General features: G+C 38.5%; 1 protein-coding gene across 6 annotated transcripts in view; it reads right to left on the bottom strand.

Annotated features, from left to right (window-relative positions):
• Positions 1 to 561: 561 nt before the first annotated feature.
• Positions 562 to 19,168, bottom strand: part of diaph2 (diaphanous related formin 2) — a 498,271-nt gene continuing 479,664 nt past the window's right edge. For all 6 annotated transcript variants that reach the window (XM_088924957.1, XM_088924960.1, XM_088924961.1 and 3 more), the window contains one exon: positions 562 to 5,550. In XM_088924957.1, the coding sequence (XP_088781083.1) occupies positions 5,486 to 5,550 (65 nt within the window). In that variant the 3' untranslated portion in view covers positions 562 to 5,485. The remainder of the gene's footprint in view (positions 5,551 to 19,168) is intronic.

Raw genomic sequence — 19,168 nt, 5'->3', positions numbered from 1 at the left:
GTTTTAAAGTCACTATGAATTATGGTATAGAAGGATATTAGCTATGGCTTTTTCACAGTGCTGGAAAGCTGTGTAAAGAAAAACTTATTCCAGTTTGTGTATACACAGCCAGATCTGTTTCCCAACACTCCCATGATACACAGGGAGGACCCGGTTGCCCTTAAACACACTGAAGTCGAGTCACAGCCAGGCCACAGTGAGCCATACACGCAAAAACAGCCTGTGCTTCTTCGCTCATGTCTTAAAGTCATTCTGCGAAACAGACATAGCTAATTAATATGCATATATTCCATAATTTATATCTGTCTGCCTATCAAACCTGCTGCCTTATAGCAACTTCTTTAAAACTATAGTAGAGGTGTTCATTAACAATGATTACCGTGATAGAAGTGTTCTTTTTATTTTGCTTATTTGCCTAAAAGTGCACTTAAAGCAATTACTGCAGGGGCGATTTGGACTGGAAAGTAGTACCTCTGTCCACTGATGGCTTTCCCTCGTCCCATGAGGACTGAAGCATCGTTGTTTAATACATGATCTTGATTAGAGGCTGACACTCAAAAAGAACATTATAAAGAAAGATACATATTCAAGGTTTAATTTTATATCACAACGTGGTTATTATTCATTTTGATCATTTATACTTTATGCAGGAACAGTGTGTATACTTTATCGTAGAGTGGCCAATATAAAATAAAGATGGTACAAATAAACTTTTTTAAGACAATAAAACATTGTGATGTTAATCCTAAAGGTAGGTAGGGCTAATTATAGTAGTATTAATACATCATCAAAATGTCAGATTTATTATTTATTTAACAGAATTCCTTAGTATCTGTTGTGCTATGTGTAAATCAGGTGAGGGCACAGATACTGACTTATTATGATAAATCTTTTGCTTGAAGCCGTACATTAAAAAAACATAACCTCTTTAATTAACCGGTTGCCATGGCAAAGCATTTTTGTTTAAATGGCTCTTTAAAAAAACAATACATAACAGACTAAAAAACTGCAGCATTTAAGAAAAAAAAATATTCCAAGCTGTGTTCCCGCATAACAGAGCACCAATTTGCAAATGACACTTTTCAAACTGTGCATACCTCTTCCAAATGTATGGACTGTATTTTTATATATACACGGTTAATATACTATACCATATAATTATGATCTGCAAGATTTCTTTTTCTTCTTTTAAAGGGTACAATAATGTGGTAATTAAACATCAGTCACCAGTAGACAAAATAAGCACAAAGGAGTGAATGACATATCCCTCTGAAAAGCTGCAGTCTCTTTCTATAGAAACAATGTCTTTTTCAGTTGATGATGTACTGAATATGTATATAAACCATAACAGAACAGGTGCTTTTTGCAAAATAAATGGAGTGCATTCTTGTCTGCCACAACACAGAGGTATCATCACGGGCCTTGATAGGGGGATCTTTCATCCTAGAAAGTTCCTTTTCCTAATCAAACGTTGAAACAGAAAGGACACACCTACATCCATATACACACAGTGCCCCTGTGTGTCACAGAAGGTTTTAGTAAAACATTAGCAGAAATTTGAATATGATTACAGTACTACCACATTTTGTATATTGCAAAACAAACAACAATATAATTAAAAAATAATATTAAAAAAAAACAGGGTTCTTTCATCTTTAAAGCTACAGTATAACTTGTAGGCTTTCCATCACCTCTGTCACTGGACATTTTTTATAAATGAACATTTATAGCAATCAAATACATGTTTATATAATTCACTGAAATGTGTTATCTCTGTACACTGTGATGTGGTTCACATTCATTGTAAAACCTTGAAAAATATAATGATACAAATCAGAGTATTAAAATTAGATTACATTTGCCTTCTGCTGGAATTGTGACCCGCATTCGTCAGTCTCCAAGACAGATTACATCTAAGAAAAAGTGAAAGTAAATGGTTCTGAGGAAAAATCAAATGACAAAAAAAACAACAGGAGGATTTCTCCTGAAGTGGCTGTCTGTATCAGTGGCTTTGAAAAGAAAAATACCAAGCAGGCCTAAAAAAGTCTTAATTTCACAAAGTGGTTGTGAAAACTGCAAATCAGTGTAAGATTTTAGATAATTGAGGGCTGAAGACTGAAGGGCAACAGGCTTTGTAAGAGTACTGTTAAGTACCAATTTTCGTTCTCTAGATACAAACTTGGCACTGAAAATAGATGTCGGATGGGAGAGGGAAAACAGCAGCTTTTCCTGCAAAATTAAAACAAAACAGTGTCGAGATGTTCGGGATCCCTAAATCTCCACATTATCTTTATCCACCTTCCACATACAGTTTGTTCTTACAGAATCTACAGTAGATCAGAAGGAAAAAAGTTACTCCAATGCGTCTAGTTAACCAGAACCTCATTAGTTGAACAGATCAAACAGTAGCATGACTTCAACCTTTCTAGAAAAAAGGGAACATGTTTTAAACAATAAGAGATAGACAGCAGAAAACCATAAGACAGCCTAGATGACAGTTCAATACATTCATGTGAAAGATCTCAGTGATGTCTTGGCCTGCTCTGTTGTGATTTGTTATGACATACAATGGAATTTGATTATGTCAAAAAAGTCGTGGGGTTAATGAAAGCACCAGTGACTGCAAGCAATCTGGAAAATGCTTTCCTTCATGATATATTGTGTTGTTTATTGAACTAAACAGATTAACCGTGATAGACTGTTTCTGGACGGCAGCAATTTACAGCTCATAAAAAAAAATGGTTTCAGATTTTTTTTTTGTTTCTGTTCTTCCTGCTCATCTTTAGAGCTGTAATTAGAAAATTAATTTCTTGGTGAAATTACCGAGACCTAATAATGATCAAATAATAAGGTCAAATAATGGCTTCAGTTGTACATTTGTTACAAAAAACATCTCTCTTTGCTCTTGTTGTAATCAGGCTGCAAGTCACTAAATCACAATTTGCTTTACAAAAATAAAGAAATTCAATCTGGAAACACACCTCTGGATAATCAGAGAAGTGACAAAAAGAATTAGCAAAAGAAAAGTCCAAAACACAGGAACTGAGAGATATGTCAGTGGTGTTACAATCAAAGCATACTATTCACACTACTGCCTCACCGCCCACCACTAATTATTATCACAGTCACCATAATTAACACTTAACAGTTCTTTTCATTATATTAGAAATTTCAAAGAACAAACCCAAATATACAATATGTTAAAAATGTAATTCCTCTGGATGTGACAGAAATGCATGTTTGTCTTTTATACATCAGTGTTGTGGAATTAGATGTCTTGGTTCTGCTCTTTTCTATGAAGCAGAGAAAACCCAGGCAAGTGCAAAATAAGCAGAGCTCCACTGCAAAACAAGGATTTCACAAAGCCGTTTGCACCACAGCTTACTATGAAGAATATATACATATGTATATCTGTGGAAATGAAGGCTGATAAACTCATATTAACAGAATTTTCCATATCTGACTGTGTGAAAACAGATGAGTAGTGATAAAAGTGAGATGCAGGAAATACTCAGGTTATCCCTTTTCATGCTGTTGATATATGGTACATTAAATTAGTATTTGTTACCTGTCCACAATGAGGAAATTGACTTATTTCTCTTTTAAAAACGTATTGTTTAGATTACTTTGCTTGATTTGAAAGCACATGCTAAAGGCTTCAAAACAAAGAAAGTGTTTTGAATTGCACTGTGTTTGTAACTGGCTGCTTTTGCCCAAAGGTCTGGTAGTAACTTGTATAGGAGGCTGTTAATGATTCTTTCAAAATGCAGCCGCCATGTTGTTTTAAACCCCTATAGTTAAAGTGCCTTTAAACTTGGTATGCAATGTCTTCATTTGACTCTGCCCACTGTGTCTGCTCAGAGAGGGCAGCCAGGGGCACTCAAAAAAACTGACAGACAAATCCATTTCTAAAAACACTTAAGGAGAATCTTTAATGGCCCCTGAACACAAGTTAGATGCCCAGTGGTGAAGAGAAGAATCTGAAAACCCAGGGTTGGTTTTCCAGTTTTTCAGCGCTTTACAACAACAGCGGTAGTAATAGCATTCAGTCCACGTTGTCTTTTTACCGAGCACAATTTTTATTCATTAAGGGCTTTGTTTTGTTGTTGTTTAAAGAACTTTGGAACAAAAAAGTATGCCTTTTTGTTGTTGCAGGGCCAGTTTTTGAAACAGATTTGGAAAGTTAAGACCTTAGTTGAGAGGAGCGCTGGCCATACAGCTGGAAAGTACTTAGGCTTAACTGCTTTGCTCTTTACAAAAATAAAGAGTTCTGAAAAGGTATCTTAAGGCTACTAGCTATCCACAGAAGGTTATGGAATACCACCCTTGCTGAAGACTCAAGCAATCAAAACAATCTACCTAGTAACTGTACTTCAAAATTGTAGATCTAATAAAAATATAATATCTTTACAAAAACAGCTAAAGATATGTCCAAACTTGGACAAAGCTTTTTTTGAACTCCCATAATTCTAACTTCAATTACTTCATTGACACTTGGGTTTTTAAAAGTAAATAGGTCATATGGACTGGAGAAAATGTATTGTTGTAATTGTCTTATTTTTAGCGAAGATTAAAATTAAAACTGTTATTTCTTGAGTACTGTACCAACATAGAAGATAGAGACTGTTCCTCCTCAGAGTTTTCTGTAGAATATGTTTAGTTTTAACATGCTCTATATTTTTAAATATGTGTTGAAACACTGTTCTCTTCAGTGCTGGTGTTGAAATAAGCAGCTGTGGACAGACATTTGTGTAGAGATCACAGATAATGAGAAAATGAAATACCAGTAAAATACCATGTAATATTTCTGATTCATACAAAATATGAGAGACTGCAATCAAATGGAAATCATGCAAAATTTGACCCAGAATAATTGAACAAATTTGCATTAAATAATTCTGCAGCTGAAAAGAAGAAAATGTTACCAAGCGAATAGGAAGGTTTTCCACAACTGCATTGCTATTCAGATCAAGTAGTGAGGTGAGAGGACCTAAGTGGTTTAGTTTTCAGGACCTCTCAGACGCTTTTGTCCTGCATTTCAGCAGGTAGCCAGGGAGGATTCACCAGCAGACAGAACTGTCTGGCACTGAGTGCTACTCTCTGGCTTCTATCACAAGTGAGGCAGAAAAAAGACAGATGGGCAACTTAACATATGTCAGATTAAAAACAAACAAGCTGAAAAAGTAAAATAAAAGCAACCCTCAATGTAATTAGCCATGTCCTTTGCAAAGTAAAGACACAGTAAGTAAATAAATTAGTAAGTAAGGCTTCGGACATGTAGCCACCAGATGGCCTTTGATGTTCCCTTCCTATTTGACAATCCCTGTTTTCCAGGACTCTGTTGTCCGTAAAAAGCCCTTTACTGTTTTATCTACACACGCGCCACTCCATCCCAGCGCTCCCCGTGTTTCCGAGACTGTCTCTTTGGCACATATTGTTTCTTCCCGGTGAGGTGTGAGGGCCTGGCTAGGCAGACGGAGCAGGTTCACAGCGCCAGAGGGTTCCCATTGTGACGTGAGCGCGACCGCTCCAAACCCACGCGCCGGTGATCTGCAAAGACAAACCAGGGCAGAGTGTGAGTCCTCGGTCATCCACAGCCAGCCGCACACAACCCACGGTGGCTTCAGGAGAAGTGGACTGGCCTGTTCCCGGTGTGTGTTCACAGTGAAAAAGCAAGCTGTGCCTTTTATAAGCACAATCGCACAGCTATTGTGTGAAGATATTTCATTTGACAGTAAATGATTTTAAAGAAATAAGCAGTACACGTTAATTTATGACTGGAACCCGATTTAAAAACAGAGAAGAATTCCCCCCTTTTTTTCTTTGCAACATGAGCTCTATAAAAGTACAGTAGGTTCTGTATGCTGAGTTGGGTTGTCATGGGGTCAAAAAGACCAGAAATAAAACAAAAATGGTGAAAAAGAGACAAAGAGAGGAGGGGAAATGTGCAATGTGAGTGTGCAGGCTCATGCTACTATTTGATCTGTTCAACCCAAGAGCTCTGCAACCTCTTATAAACAATGTTCCGATCACAGAGGAGATGCAACAAGAGCACTAGTGTGATGCAGACACACTGGCCTTGGAACAAGGCATAGCAAAAAGAACAAAGCAGCAAGGGTACAAGGTGAAGGTCAGTCCTGGGAGACAGCCCAGCGATCAGGCACTGCAAGCACAGGTGGACATGAACCACCACAGGAAGGCAGAATGGTAATGAAATAACATGTTTTTGAGCTGACATCTAGTTAGCTTTTTGTTCACGAATGTGCACTGAACTCTTTGTAACCTCACCATTCAAAGGTACAGGAAAATAATTTATCAGAAGTGGGATGACAGGAGACGGTGATTGCTGCGTGTAAGTCGATTCAGTGCACAACTTAGCGATCAACATAGACAGCAGTCCAAAAGTGGGACACTGACTCCTAGCATCAGACGCAGTTCCCATGAGGGCGAGTGTATCTGGGATTAATGCATACAGAATAGCAAAAAACTAGCCATCCAATCGGTGAATTACGCCCACCTTTCAGAAACGAGGCAACAATGCAGAAGATCTTTGAATGGCAGTTTGTGGTGCATACTGTTAGAACAGTGCAGCAAACGCTGCCTAAGGGCTCGATGTGGCATTCATTACAACAGGTAATGAGCTGAATGAGACTGTGAGTGGGACGCAATCACTTTCTCTCGTTTACCCACAATGAAAGAAATAGCTTTCAGTTCAGGAAAACAATGTAGCAGGCACACTGGGGGAGCAGAAAAGAGAAGCATGAGCAAAGCCGAACAATGGGAGAGGAACAGCGGCAGTGCGGGCTGAATGTCTCCTGTGTCACTGTATCCTAGAATCTCAGAATTTCATGCAAAGTTAATTAGAGCCAGCATCGGAATGCTACCAATAATTAAGTTACTTTTAACCAATCAAAGTCCTATGTCATATGTGCTAAGGAAAACATTTTTCCTACAAGCTGTGTATTACAGAGACACCTTCATTTTCTCAGAAGGCAAAAATGTCAGTGCTGAGTTTTAGTCTCAGACTTTAAGCAGGTTTGATAATTATTTTTTTAGAACATATAAAATATACAACATGGTTATTTCATACAGCTTGAAGAAACATTTTTGTTGTATTGATGCTGTTTGTCTCCAACAAGTAGATTGTGAATCTACTTTCTATACAAAAATAAACTTGTATTGGCAAAACACTTATAATTGTGCAAAAACGTGTAGTTATTTTTTCTAGAATTGCCTAGAAATAAAATGTCTTGTATTAAGAGATCAACAGTGCTGTATCTTTGAATACAATAGACAAAGACAAAGCTTATTTGAAGAAACCAGAGTTCACATAAGTTGTTCCGTTCTCTTCTACTTCTTAATTTAATCTTGTTTTTATAAAGTAGCTTAGATTATTGATCAATTCACAGATAATTATATATGAATCTCCTAGTAATAAACAATAACCTCTCCATATATTATTATTAATTTGTTTAGTTGATGTTTTTATCTATTTTATCGTATTAATAATAATAATTGCTTACACTTATATAGCGCTCCACTCAATGCCAAAGCGCTGTACAGGTAATGGGGATCTCCTGCACCACCACCAATGTGCAGCCCCACCTGGATGTTGTGACGGCAGCCATAGTGAGTGACAGAACACTCACCGCACATCAGCTATTATTGGGGAGGAGAACAGTGTCCCCGTCACTATACTGGGGCATTACGACCCACATAGACTGCAGGGTTAGTGCCCCCTGCTTGCCCTACTAATACCTCCTCAAGCAGCAACCCTTAGTTTTTCCCAGGAGGTCTCCCATCTACTGTAGGTACTGACTAGACTTACGCCTGCCGAGCTTCAGTGGGTTCCCAGTTGTGAGTTGCAGGGTGATATGGCTGCTGGCAAGTATTAGTACTGCTAAGCATTTTATTGAAATGGTCTCAGTAAAACAACTTGCTCAAGGGTTCAACAGGGTGCTTTTGAACCTACAACGTTCCAGTTACAAGTCCAGAGCCATCTCTGCTACTTCACACTGATGAGACATAGTTTAAAATACCATAGAAGCACTGTACCGTTGAGCTGGCTAGCCCATGGGAAGTTAGAGAATGTTAAACCAGGAGAACCACACTTACACAATTCTCATTGGTTCTGAAGTTTAAAAAACAAAAGGTAGGGGATGATTTGCAAAACATTTTTTCCATGTGTAAGTGAGCCTTTTTTCCAGACAACATTCCTTAAAACCAGATGAGCAATAATCATGCTTTTACATTTTGAGAGAAAGAGAAAAAGTTTTTGAGAAAACCATGGCAGTGATCACACATTTGTCTGCTGTCATTGAGCTTGATGGCTTTTTTACCTGGTTTTCCCATGGCTGTATCATTTACAGTTCAGAAATGCTGGAAAGAAAAAGAAATGACAAAAGGAAAACAACATTCTTCCTTTCAGCAGGGAAATGCCTGCACTCCACAAAGTAATTAAATGCTAACAACTGGCATTGTTTTTCAAGTGTTAAGCAATGTGTCAAGGGGATGAGCCAAAAGCGACACCAATCTATTTAGAAGGTCTTTGGTAATGAATGCACCATTGGGGGAAAATGAGAGAGAGGCTGGGGGGGTTAATAATCACTGCTGATGCCTCTCACAGCTACGGAATTGACAATTTGCACAGCACAAGGGCAGGCTGGGAAGATTTCAGACAGGCGCGGTTACAAGCTTTTGAAAACATAAAATTATACTGGCTATTGTCAAATAAAATTTAAAAGCTTTAGTGGGTTTTATGCTGCTGTCACTCTGTATCATTTACTAGTGTAATTTCTGCACTGTCTATAATATGCAGGTCCTCCTCACAATTTGCTTTGTGGGAGGTTTACTGTTATTTTAACACCTTTTGAACCATAAAGTATTAACTCATTAATTAGTGACAGTCAAGCACTTTGGAAATAAACTTCAAGAAAATAAAAACATTAGTGCTACACTTGTCAGCAAGCCAAACTTCAAACTATAAATATAAACGGTCAGCTGGTGGAGACGGCTCCTTGTTTTAAGTATCTGGGTATATACATTGAATACTATACATGAGATTACAGAGAATGTTGTTAAAAAGCCATGCAGAGAGGTTTCAAGAGCTTTGATGTAAACAAATACATCCTAGTGTTAGCCTACACAAGCCTGGTAGGGACCGTGCTCTCTTTTAGCATCTCTACTTGGTGTAGAAATGGTGTCAGGGGTGAGCTGAGCTCTCAAGAATTATAAATATGGGCAGCGAAATTATTGCTCAGAAATAGCTAAATCATTTTTGCGGGAAGGCAATGTTAATGTTGAATAATGCCTCGCACCCACAACACCAAAGGCTACGAAAAACATTTTTAAGAAGTCACTCAGTGTGACATTAGTCTTTTAAATTCTGATGTACAGGCCCGATCAGAGTTCTACTGTTTATTGACAGCATATATAAGAATGCCACAATTGAATCTTATATTGTTGTAGTTTATTGTTTTGTTATTTACTGCACATTGATTGTATACATCTTGTAAAGTCCATGTTTTATGTATTCTGCATTTGTTGTCCCAGTGAGGCCAAAGGAAATTTTCCAGGGTATGGGGATAATAGTGTAGATTATTCTTCTAATAAATAAATGAGTTTGTTAATTAATGGGATGATTACTCAGCAGACACAGTTATCACCACCTGAGTGGGTCTACCCTGTTAGAAGTAAAGTAGCCACAATCCAAGGGGAAATAACTGCAAATATAAATAAAATTACTGACCTGAATTAGCAAACCTGAGATGTCTCTGGTTCTCAGGTGGTTTAGTATTTTTTTTCCGTTTAAAAAAATAAAGTATATACAACTTACACAAAGCATTTGGATGAAAAATTAGGTCAATTTCAGCATTGTTGCATGTACAGTAGTATACACTCAAAACAATAATATGGAAAAATATGCAAAAATGATTTGGGCATCTTAGTGAACAACACTTGACATTCAGAGGAGAACCCGTTTCATAAAGAGAGGTTTAAATACTTGAGTCAGTGTCACTCTAGATACTGGATGAAGTCCCCACCTGGAACCTCCAATACCTCCCAGTAGACCAAGGCAGCTTAGTTTTCTGCTTTTTCAATCTGCTCTGTGGCAGTACTCTGATACAACCAGCTTCTTAACTGCTATACTGATCCTGCTAATTATCTCTTAAATAATTAAGGAGTTGCAGAACTTTAATGTAGTGGATTGGAGGGGCTGCAGTAGAATTATTCGAATGTACTGTATGATAGCTAGCCCCAGGGAAGCGTGGTTGAGCACTGGTTAGCAGTGCTTTCTGTGTGGAGTTTGCATGTGCTTCCCCGTGTTCCCATGTTCGCCTGGGCTTGCTCTGGGTGCTCCAGTTTCCTCCCACAGTCCAAAGACTTGCTGGTAGGTTAAGTGGCTTCTGGGAAAATTGGCCCTGGTGTGTGTGAGAGCGTCTGTATGCATCTATCTATGTGTGCCCTGCGATGGACTGGTGTACCGTCCAGGGTGGAACCCGACTTGCGGGTGTGCCCATTGCTTGCTGTGGTTTCTCTGTGACCCTGTCTTGGATACAGTATACAAAAAACAAACTTTCTGGTCCTCAAATATGAAAGGCGCAAGGCGGAGTTGCAGTGGAACTGAGTGTCTTCAGAAATGGGTCATATACAAGGGACTTGGGTAAGAAGGGTCTGCCGCACACTGAAGAGATGTGGCTGCAGGAATAATATCAGATTCTAGAGAATAACTCAGACCTCAGCTACAACAAAAAGAGGGACTGCTTTTGAAAGCCAAGAAACATTTGAAGGTCTGATTATTGCAGGTGTGTTTGATGCTACTATGACTTACTGCCTGGGTCGGTAGAGCCTGGATACCTCATCCTTAATTACTGTATTTGGTTCTTTTTGAAAATTGCCAAGAGAAAAAAAGAATGCATGCCCAAATAAAGCATATTGAGGTGCTGTCCAGTGATAATCGGTAAACACAGCAAAATGTGTGTACTTGTTCAGTTTGTTAATAATGCAGTTGTTAATGTTTTCCTATATTTCATAAAATTGAAAAATGATGGTAGGATACTACATTTTTAAAACATATATTACAGTTTAGGTTTACATTTAGAATCATGGGATTAACGAACAGCTAGCATAGGCTGTAGCCTAGGGTTCCCGGATTGATCAGGTGCCCCTCACGTAGTATCGGATAGTCATAGAAAGGCTATGGTCGCATACGTTATGTGCTGTGCTGATAATGGTCTAATAGATTCAGAACTAAAAAGACAGTTCAGTTTGACAATGAATATGAGTATTGGACTAACGTCTTGAAAACGGTGGTTGCAGGGGTGACATTTTTAGCAGAGCGAGGGCTGCCTTTTAGGGGACACAGCAAAATGTTCGGGCACCCCCGACAACGGGAACTTCACGGGTGTCCTTGAAATTATCAGCGAGTTTGATCCCTTCTTGAAAACACATATACAAAAATGTCTAATCGTCGATGCAGTGTATTGACTGATTTGAGTCTATTGACCGCAATGGACTTGCACGAGTGGGAAGTGTCCTGCTGTTCTTGAAATAATGTGCTCAGACAGGGTGCTCACTGGTCTCTGAGGTGCTGATCTTGTTGCTGTTGTGTATTGTCGGTTTCAAAGCCAGCATGCGCATGATTTCTGTTGTCAGCTCACAGATTAGCTGTGAACCTGATTTATTGGTTGTACTGCTGTATTTGAGTTACAAGCTATTGTAATGTTTGAGTATTTGGGCTCCCTGTGTACTTGTGTGTTCCCTGCACTACATTCAGTTTGAACTGGCGGTAGCAGCTCCTACTCCGAACTGAATTATATTACAGCATTTTCTCTCACTTTTTTCTGGTAATGGGATGGGTGGGGCTTCTGATCACCTTAATCCGCCACTGTGTGCCACACTTGTGAAAAAAGGTATGTTTCCTTAATTTGTATTTTTGGACATTTCCTGACCCCCCCCAAAATAATCTCAGACGTGAGTATGACTTTGTGTCTGCCCGACCAATAGTGAAAGGGAAACAAATAAACTCCTCCCAGTCACATTCAAGAAATCAGCAGTGGTTCCAAAAACAAATCTGATTAAACAAAGGAAAATAGCGCTGCTAGCAGAAAAGTGAAACAAACATATTGTAACAACTGGGTTCAGGTGTAAATCAAATCCATATTCATCTGTCTAGGTTACATTAGTTGGAGTCTATCCAGCTCTGAAGCATCAGCTTCTACTGAGTGAATATGCTAAACAAGTACAGGCTTTCTATAACACGTCAGGGCAGTCAAGGGACTGCAAGAATAACACACTGAAAAGGACAGACTGGATTTTATTTTTTAAATTTATTTTAAGATAATCGGATCAATCTAAATATTAAAGTCCACAATCCAAAAAAGGCCACAATTCAATCTGGGTGTATAATCAATATTTCTGGAAAGAAATAACCAAATCTGTAATAATAGCATCTTAAAGCAAATTAACACAGCTGTTAACAAATTAACAAATCTTGTTAATCTTTGTTAACAAATTTTAATTTAACAAATCAGTCAAATTAAAAGATGAAAGGAATAAAAACAGCTCATGCTTATATTGCTTATTAAGCATTAAAGGGTTAAAAACCATACTGTGTACTTATACACAACAAACCACAAAGAAATTCACATTGAAAATAATAGAATGTCATGAATGTACATGTATTCTTTTTAACTCTTATTAGAATAATTACAGTACTGATGTGTTAAGAATCACTAAGTGCCATCACCTTCCTAAGGACAACAGGACTAAATGTATGTGGGTGGAATTAAAATATTACACTCCCACTTAGAAAAACAAACATTTCTTAAAACCACCAGCAAACATTTCAGATGATGGTAAATTGTTATACATAGAAGTCCAGTGGTGTAATCCAAGTAGATTAATCTTTTAAATATAATGACATTTCTAGCAATGTTACAAACTCCTTTGTAGTAATTCCCCCAAGAGGATGCATCAAATGTCTCAGGTACGCTAATTAGTCTCACAAGATTTGTGATATTACACTATATGTGGGAGGTGTAGACGGGAAACTAGTATAAACTTGGATGTATGATGCTGGCACTTTGCCTACTTGTAACGGGCAGACTTTCCACATTTTAAAATTGTCTAAAACACGGAGAGACACCAGTACTCCTTAACATAGAAGTGCATGCAGGGCCTGGGTTTCACTGGGAGCCTCAAGCAGCAAACACATCTTAATGAAAGTGTTCTGAGCTACAACGCTCACATAAAGTTCAGAGTTTAAAGAACTCAAATCCTTTTCAAAACTTGCAGACCTTTCCTGAACAGCATTAGGAAGGATCTTTTGCACTCTGAATGATCATCATATTTTACATTCATAGTTCTGCGTTTCCTTATCTTATCCACAACTTAGTAAAGATTCTTTGCACAATTCAGAGTGAAGTTAGTCTGTTATAGCTGCTCATGCACAATAATAATAACAAAGCACACAAAAATTCACCAGGATTGCAAATAGAGTAAAATGACAAATATTTGAGAAAGTTCATTCTAACAGTGAAGAAATAGCTTAAAGGAACATCTGTAAGAGTTAAACGTATTACTTTGTTCTGCACCTCTGATATCTTATACATTAATTCCGATATTAATGTCCATACTTCTGTATACATGCATGGTGTGGTTGTTTTTTTATTTTAAATGAACATGCAAATAATATTAATTCTCTGCTTACTAAGATGCTATCTGATTGCTCCAATCACTGGTTGTAGCAGAAGTAAGTTCTGCTTTTCCTGCATTCTTATTGTCTAATCAGCTCTGTTCCAGTGCGTCCAGAGTGAAAAGTCACTGCTCTCAGGAGGTTCTCTTGTCACATCGAATGTGAACAGGATGGAGTTAATACCTTTAATAGAGTAAGAGCATTTACTGCCTTAGCTGCACTGACCACAAAGATGTTGTGATGTACCATAACTTAAAAAATATATAACATTTATGTAATGTAAATAAGTCAAAATAAAGCAGTAGTGGGTCAAAATAATAATGTGCAGTTTGCAGACTCTCACTTATTTTAAAGATATTATATGTGCAGCTCTGCTCCCACTGCAGAGCTTTGGGGCAACAGAGCACCGCCCTGCAGACAGTGCTGAGTATTGCTCTGCCACAGGACCGGGTCCCCGACGTGGGAGAATTCAGTGCTACTGACATAACAAGGGGGTGACATCACTTTCTGTTACAGGCTCAGTGCCACTGAGCCCTGTTACAATTACATCAAACATGCTCCCTGCTCTGGTGAATGACCCACTTACTTGGCACATCCTACTTCTCTACCTTGAGGAGCGCATTAAAGTTTAAAACCCTTATTGAAGGAAAGGGTCTGGACTGCCATTTAAAAGCCAGCATCTTAACACATATTTTGCCACAGGCCTGCATTTTCCCCCCATTGTCCCACTAAATTTCCCATTCAGGATCACTTGGCTAAAAGCAGAACCAAGCCTGAAAATAATAGCTCTTGACAGCCCCATACACAATACAGTGTTGGAGAGCTGAAAATCACTATGGATGTCAATACACGAATGCTTATTTTTAGAGGAAAAAAGTGCCAGCTTTTTGGCTGGAAATAAGCACGATCGGGCAAGTGCTCTGCAGAAAAACAGATTTTTCCTACTAATAGTGAGAGTGACATGTTACAGCATTTCTTTCTAATACAATAACTCCTGAAAGGTTGCATGCGCATTGCACTGTGTTAAGTTTGACATTACAAAATCTGGATGAAGAGAATGCTTGTCATTTTTTCTTTTATTTATTGTCAGATACATATATTTTAAAAGGCAATTTGCAGGGTCATTTGTCACAACTAGGAATTAGCAAAGGTTCTTTCCTACTTGACGACTAATTTCCAATTTTTGCGCTGGCCTGGGCAAAATAAAGTTTCACAGGAAAGGAAAAAACAACATTAGATAGGAGAACATTTAAGAAGATTACAAAACAACTTATAATTTAACCCCCCCCAAAAAAATCACAGCCCGAAGCTCTCAATAGAACCTGACTTGAGATACAAGAAGAGTGAAGAATAACACAGAACGGTAAAAAAAAAATCTCAATGCAGGTTTTTTAAAATCAATTTTGCCCAAGAGGAAGAATTCCTCAGACGTGTTTGTCTTATCAGAAGTCAAGGAGGCACCTTTCAAAAGAGGGAAGGTGTCAATCAGGATTGGAGAAAAAAAAACTTCTTTCTTTGACATTTTCTTAAGGTTCCCGAGAGCTAGGAAGAATGCAGAATGGTTTTATCAGCCTTGATTAAGAGTTTCATATTTAAATTCCTGTGCCCAGGTAGTAAACGTCTGTTTCCCTCCGCTGTCACTTTGCCACGGCCTGTTGAAGAGCTCCGGCTGTCGGTGCAGCCTGCCGCGGCTGCTGGAATGAGAGCGGCTCACGAAAGGCGCTAGAAGGCAGCTCTGCGTACATCTGGATACAAATGAAGGCAACAGTGACGAGTGGGCCTCCAAACAAGATTCGGCCCGCCAAGTGGCTAATCTATCAGGATCCTGCCGTATCACAGCCCAGAGGCCCCGCGCGGATCCTCCAAGACGGATGCCACTTCTGCACTGTGCGGACGTGCAGCGCACATTGGGAATACGAGACTGCCTGGAAAGACCCGAGTTCAGAGCACGCAGCGCCTCTCTGAGCGCACGCTGCTAGATTCTTTCATTGCCATTACGATTCAGAAATGCTGAAAGGAGAACAAGGCTGAAGTACTAAAGAATACAGACCCCAGTGTGAAAAGCAACCCTAATAAATCATATCAAGACCATGTCAGATCACTTAATCTGATCTGAAGTGTGACAATAAGCTAATGTTCTGGCAGAGGTTCTTGTATTGGTGCAAAGGTGCCTGACTCCAATTTCAACACCTAATTATAAACCTAACAATTAAATCTAGCCTAAATCATAATCCTTAGTCTAACCCAACACGACTCCTTAACTAGTCAACCCTAATTCACAATCTATTCTCAATTCTTCATTTGTCCATATCATTCATCTAATCTGTAATCCATAATTCTGCTCAACCCAAGTCATTAAATTCAGACATTAGCATAATCTCATTTTACCAAACTGAGGAAGCAGAGTGGAATGTATCCAGAGCCTGAGAGTCTACAGTACATAGACGGGTGACTTTAAGACGATTCATCTCACCACCATGTATTTTCATCACAGACATAGGACTGTAAAGCTGTAAGTGGACACAATCTCTGTCAAGATAAGAAAAAAAATAATAATTAAAAAAGAGATATATGTCAGCGGTACAATTACTGAGATACATCTTTGCAGACTCAGCTGCTTAAATAGGTCTTATCAGGTGCAATCTGTTTGAGAGTGAAAGAAAACCGTACAGTCTGTAAATGGGCTGACTGACAGAAGCATAAGTAGACAGAGATAGTTAGACAAATGGAGACTAAGATATAGTTTGACAGACAGGTGGATATATAAATGGATAGTTTGGCAGGATGATAAGGTAGGTAGACTGATGGATCACCAAACAAATCGAGGAAGAAAAAGGCTGGTGAGGATGCAGAAAAAATATAAAAATCTCTGTAATGATAGCAAGCCAAACTCTTCGATAAAAAGAAAAGAATCTTGTTGATAAAGAAAAACTAGTAAATTGATTCTCTCCCCCCCCTCTTCCCGTCAACATCTCTTTCCGTTTAAATTGAAATCTGAATGTCACAAACATGAGATCTATTTTAAACAAAGAGTAGGCTGTGACAGAATAAATGTTTTATAAGATAATTTTTATTTCACTGATCTTGAAATAACTTTTCACTGACAATACATTTTTTTAAAGTAATCCCGTCCTTTACTTCAAAATACATAATCAGTTTTGTTCCTTGTCCTGTTACAGCCTTCATTCCCCAGCAATATCGGGAGCTCTGATGAAATGAAGGAAGAAAACCTAGACGTAGCAGAGGCATGGCTAGGCTGTACCGATGAGCTGCAGTCTGGGCAAGACTGGTCAGGAGTTTCTAAGTAATGTATGCATATATATTGTTATGGAGTATTATGAATGTCCATATGGGTTCGTGTACAACTACAATACTTACAAATTTGTTCACCCCCATAGTTCAGTGGTCTAGACAAGTGGTGCAGTGAGCAACATTCTGAACCTAAATCCTTCTTTGAGATGGCAGTATGAATAGTCAGTGTGAAAGATGCCCTAATATAGTAAAGCAAAAGCAAGCAAAGAGGAAGATGTCTGGTTCAGGAGACCAAAGACTCGGCCACTGTCACTCTCTCTTTTCTGCCAACACTGAAAACTGCATCACTGTGAGTGGATGCCATGTTTTGCAAGCTGGACATCCAGTGCTCTGGCCTCGTCCTTGAAAGAAAGAAACCTCATCACACTCTTGTGGTGGCCTCTTCAGATCTCTACTTTTACTTTTCAGTGTGGCATCATCCTCATCTTGATCCTCTGAGGCTTGAAGGCTGATGCAGCTCCCATCTCTACTGTTTAAATATACAAACTGTGTATATATATATTCATACCACTATACAGATCGACTGCTTATTACAGATTCCAAACAACAGAAACTCTGAGGTCATTTCAGAGAGATATTTTATAGACTTATTAACTGACAGAGCTGTACAGTAAACAGCCATGAAAAGTCCCATTGTGAGCAGACAGGACCATCAGAAATCCTAATCGCCAGCTAAGTCATTACAGAGTCCCCAAAGCCCTCATTATGTCCTGCTTTGGGATGATGTCAAAAACACTGAAATGGGAACGTTTAAGTTTTAAGTAGCAGTCTGAGCACAGATTGTCTCTGTACCCTTTTCTCTGAAGGGAAAGGAAAGATCCTTAAAGAGCCCTAACAAGTGTTTTAGCACTTTTTAACAGACGCTTGTTAAAGGTGTAATTTGATGGTATAATGTCTCTCTGTTGTTTGATAGGAAGAAGTAGCTTTTCTTAAAATGACACCGGAAATTCTGCTGCTCCAGTTAACAATGGCAACAGTATGTGTTACTGGGGTGAGATGCAGTTTTTTTTACTTTACAGCTCATATTAAAGTATTGCACTAGATTGCTGAAAGGAATGCCAAAAACCTCATTGAAATGTTACACATCCTTAAAGTCAACAACAGTCCTGCGCAAATCTAAGACAAAACATCAAATCAAACTACTGTAATGTTTGAAAAGACAAAGAATCTCAATAAATGTGGAAAAAACAATATTACATTAGCAATCAGTGCTATTAAGTGCATCTTACTTCAAAGAGAAAAGGACAGGTATTTTACAAAAAAAAACAAGCAGATCTCAGAAAGTATAGAAAAGAACATCTCTGCAGCATCTATACAAATAAACATGTGGAAAAAGTCTGAGTTTTTATATAAAGACCAAGTGTTTTAACTTCAGAAACTCAGTACAACCTCATCTCACATCACCCCTGTCAGCTTGCTACCACATAGTACACAGGGGAGTATAATGGCTAAATAATAAATACGGGGTTATGTTTTTTATTTTATGACTTTATTTTTTTTACATATTTGTTAAGAAGCACAAGAGCCTTTAAAAAAAGTAATCCATTTTGTAAAAATGTAAAGAGTAAAGAGCTCTTATACAGTACGTGCTTCTGAATCTTTAATGCAGAGATGCTCTCTAATGTACACAAGACATTTGGCTCATCCACCGAAGGTCCCAGCTCCACTCTTCATGCCCAGCTACTGTTGCTAAGGGGTCTTCTTCCTAGTTCAGTTTCAGGATAATGGCTGGAAACAGGGCTTCAACTGGGTTTCCTCTATTTTTGGCAAAGCCCACCCAGCAAACATGATTCTCCAAAGAACACGGATCAAGAAGAGCTGGACCCATTTCCAGCTCTTGCTGATGCACAGGAAAGCCTTTCATTCATCCTTCATGTTTAATTATGACCACCTGCTCATGTTCTTTGGTTGTGGTAAAAAAAAAAAGATGAGAAGATGTCTAACTGTGTAAGGAGGTTTAAACTGATGACCCACCTCTGAAAGAGTCTGCACTACTATGGATTTCAATAAATAAAACACTTATCCCTTTTTTTTAACGGAAAAATATTCCTTCAGGGAAGCCCCCTGAGATCTTGTTTGCTTGGTCGCTTGTCACCACTTAGCCACTGGGTTTCAATAAAACAAGCAAACAACACGATCCTATGCCTATAAATAACTTAT

The sequence above is a fragment of the Atractosteus spatula genome, chromosome 9 (genome assembly GCF_055471065.1).
Source record: "Atractosteus spatula isolate fAtrSpa1 chromosome 9, fAtrSpa1.hap1, whole genome shotgun sequence".
Taxonomy (NCBI): Eukaryota; Metazoa; Chordata; class Actinopteri; order Semionotiformes; family Lepisosteidae; genus Atractosteus; species Atractosteus spatula.
Note: the sequence above shows the minus strand (reverse complement) of the source record. Positions and strands in the feature narration are given on the sequence as shown.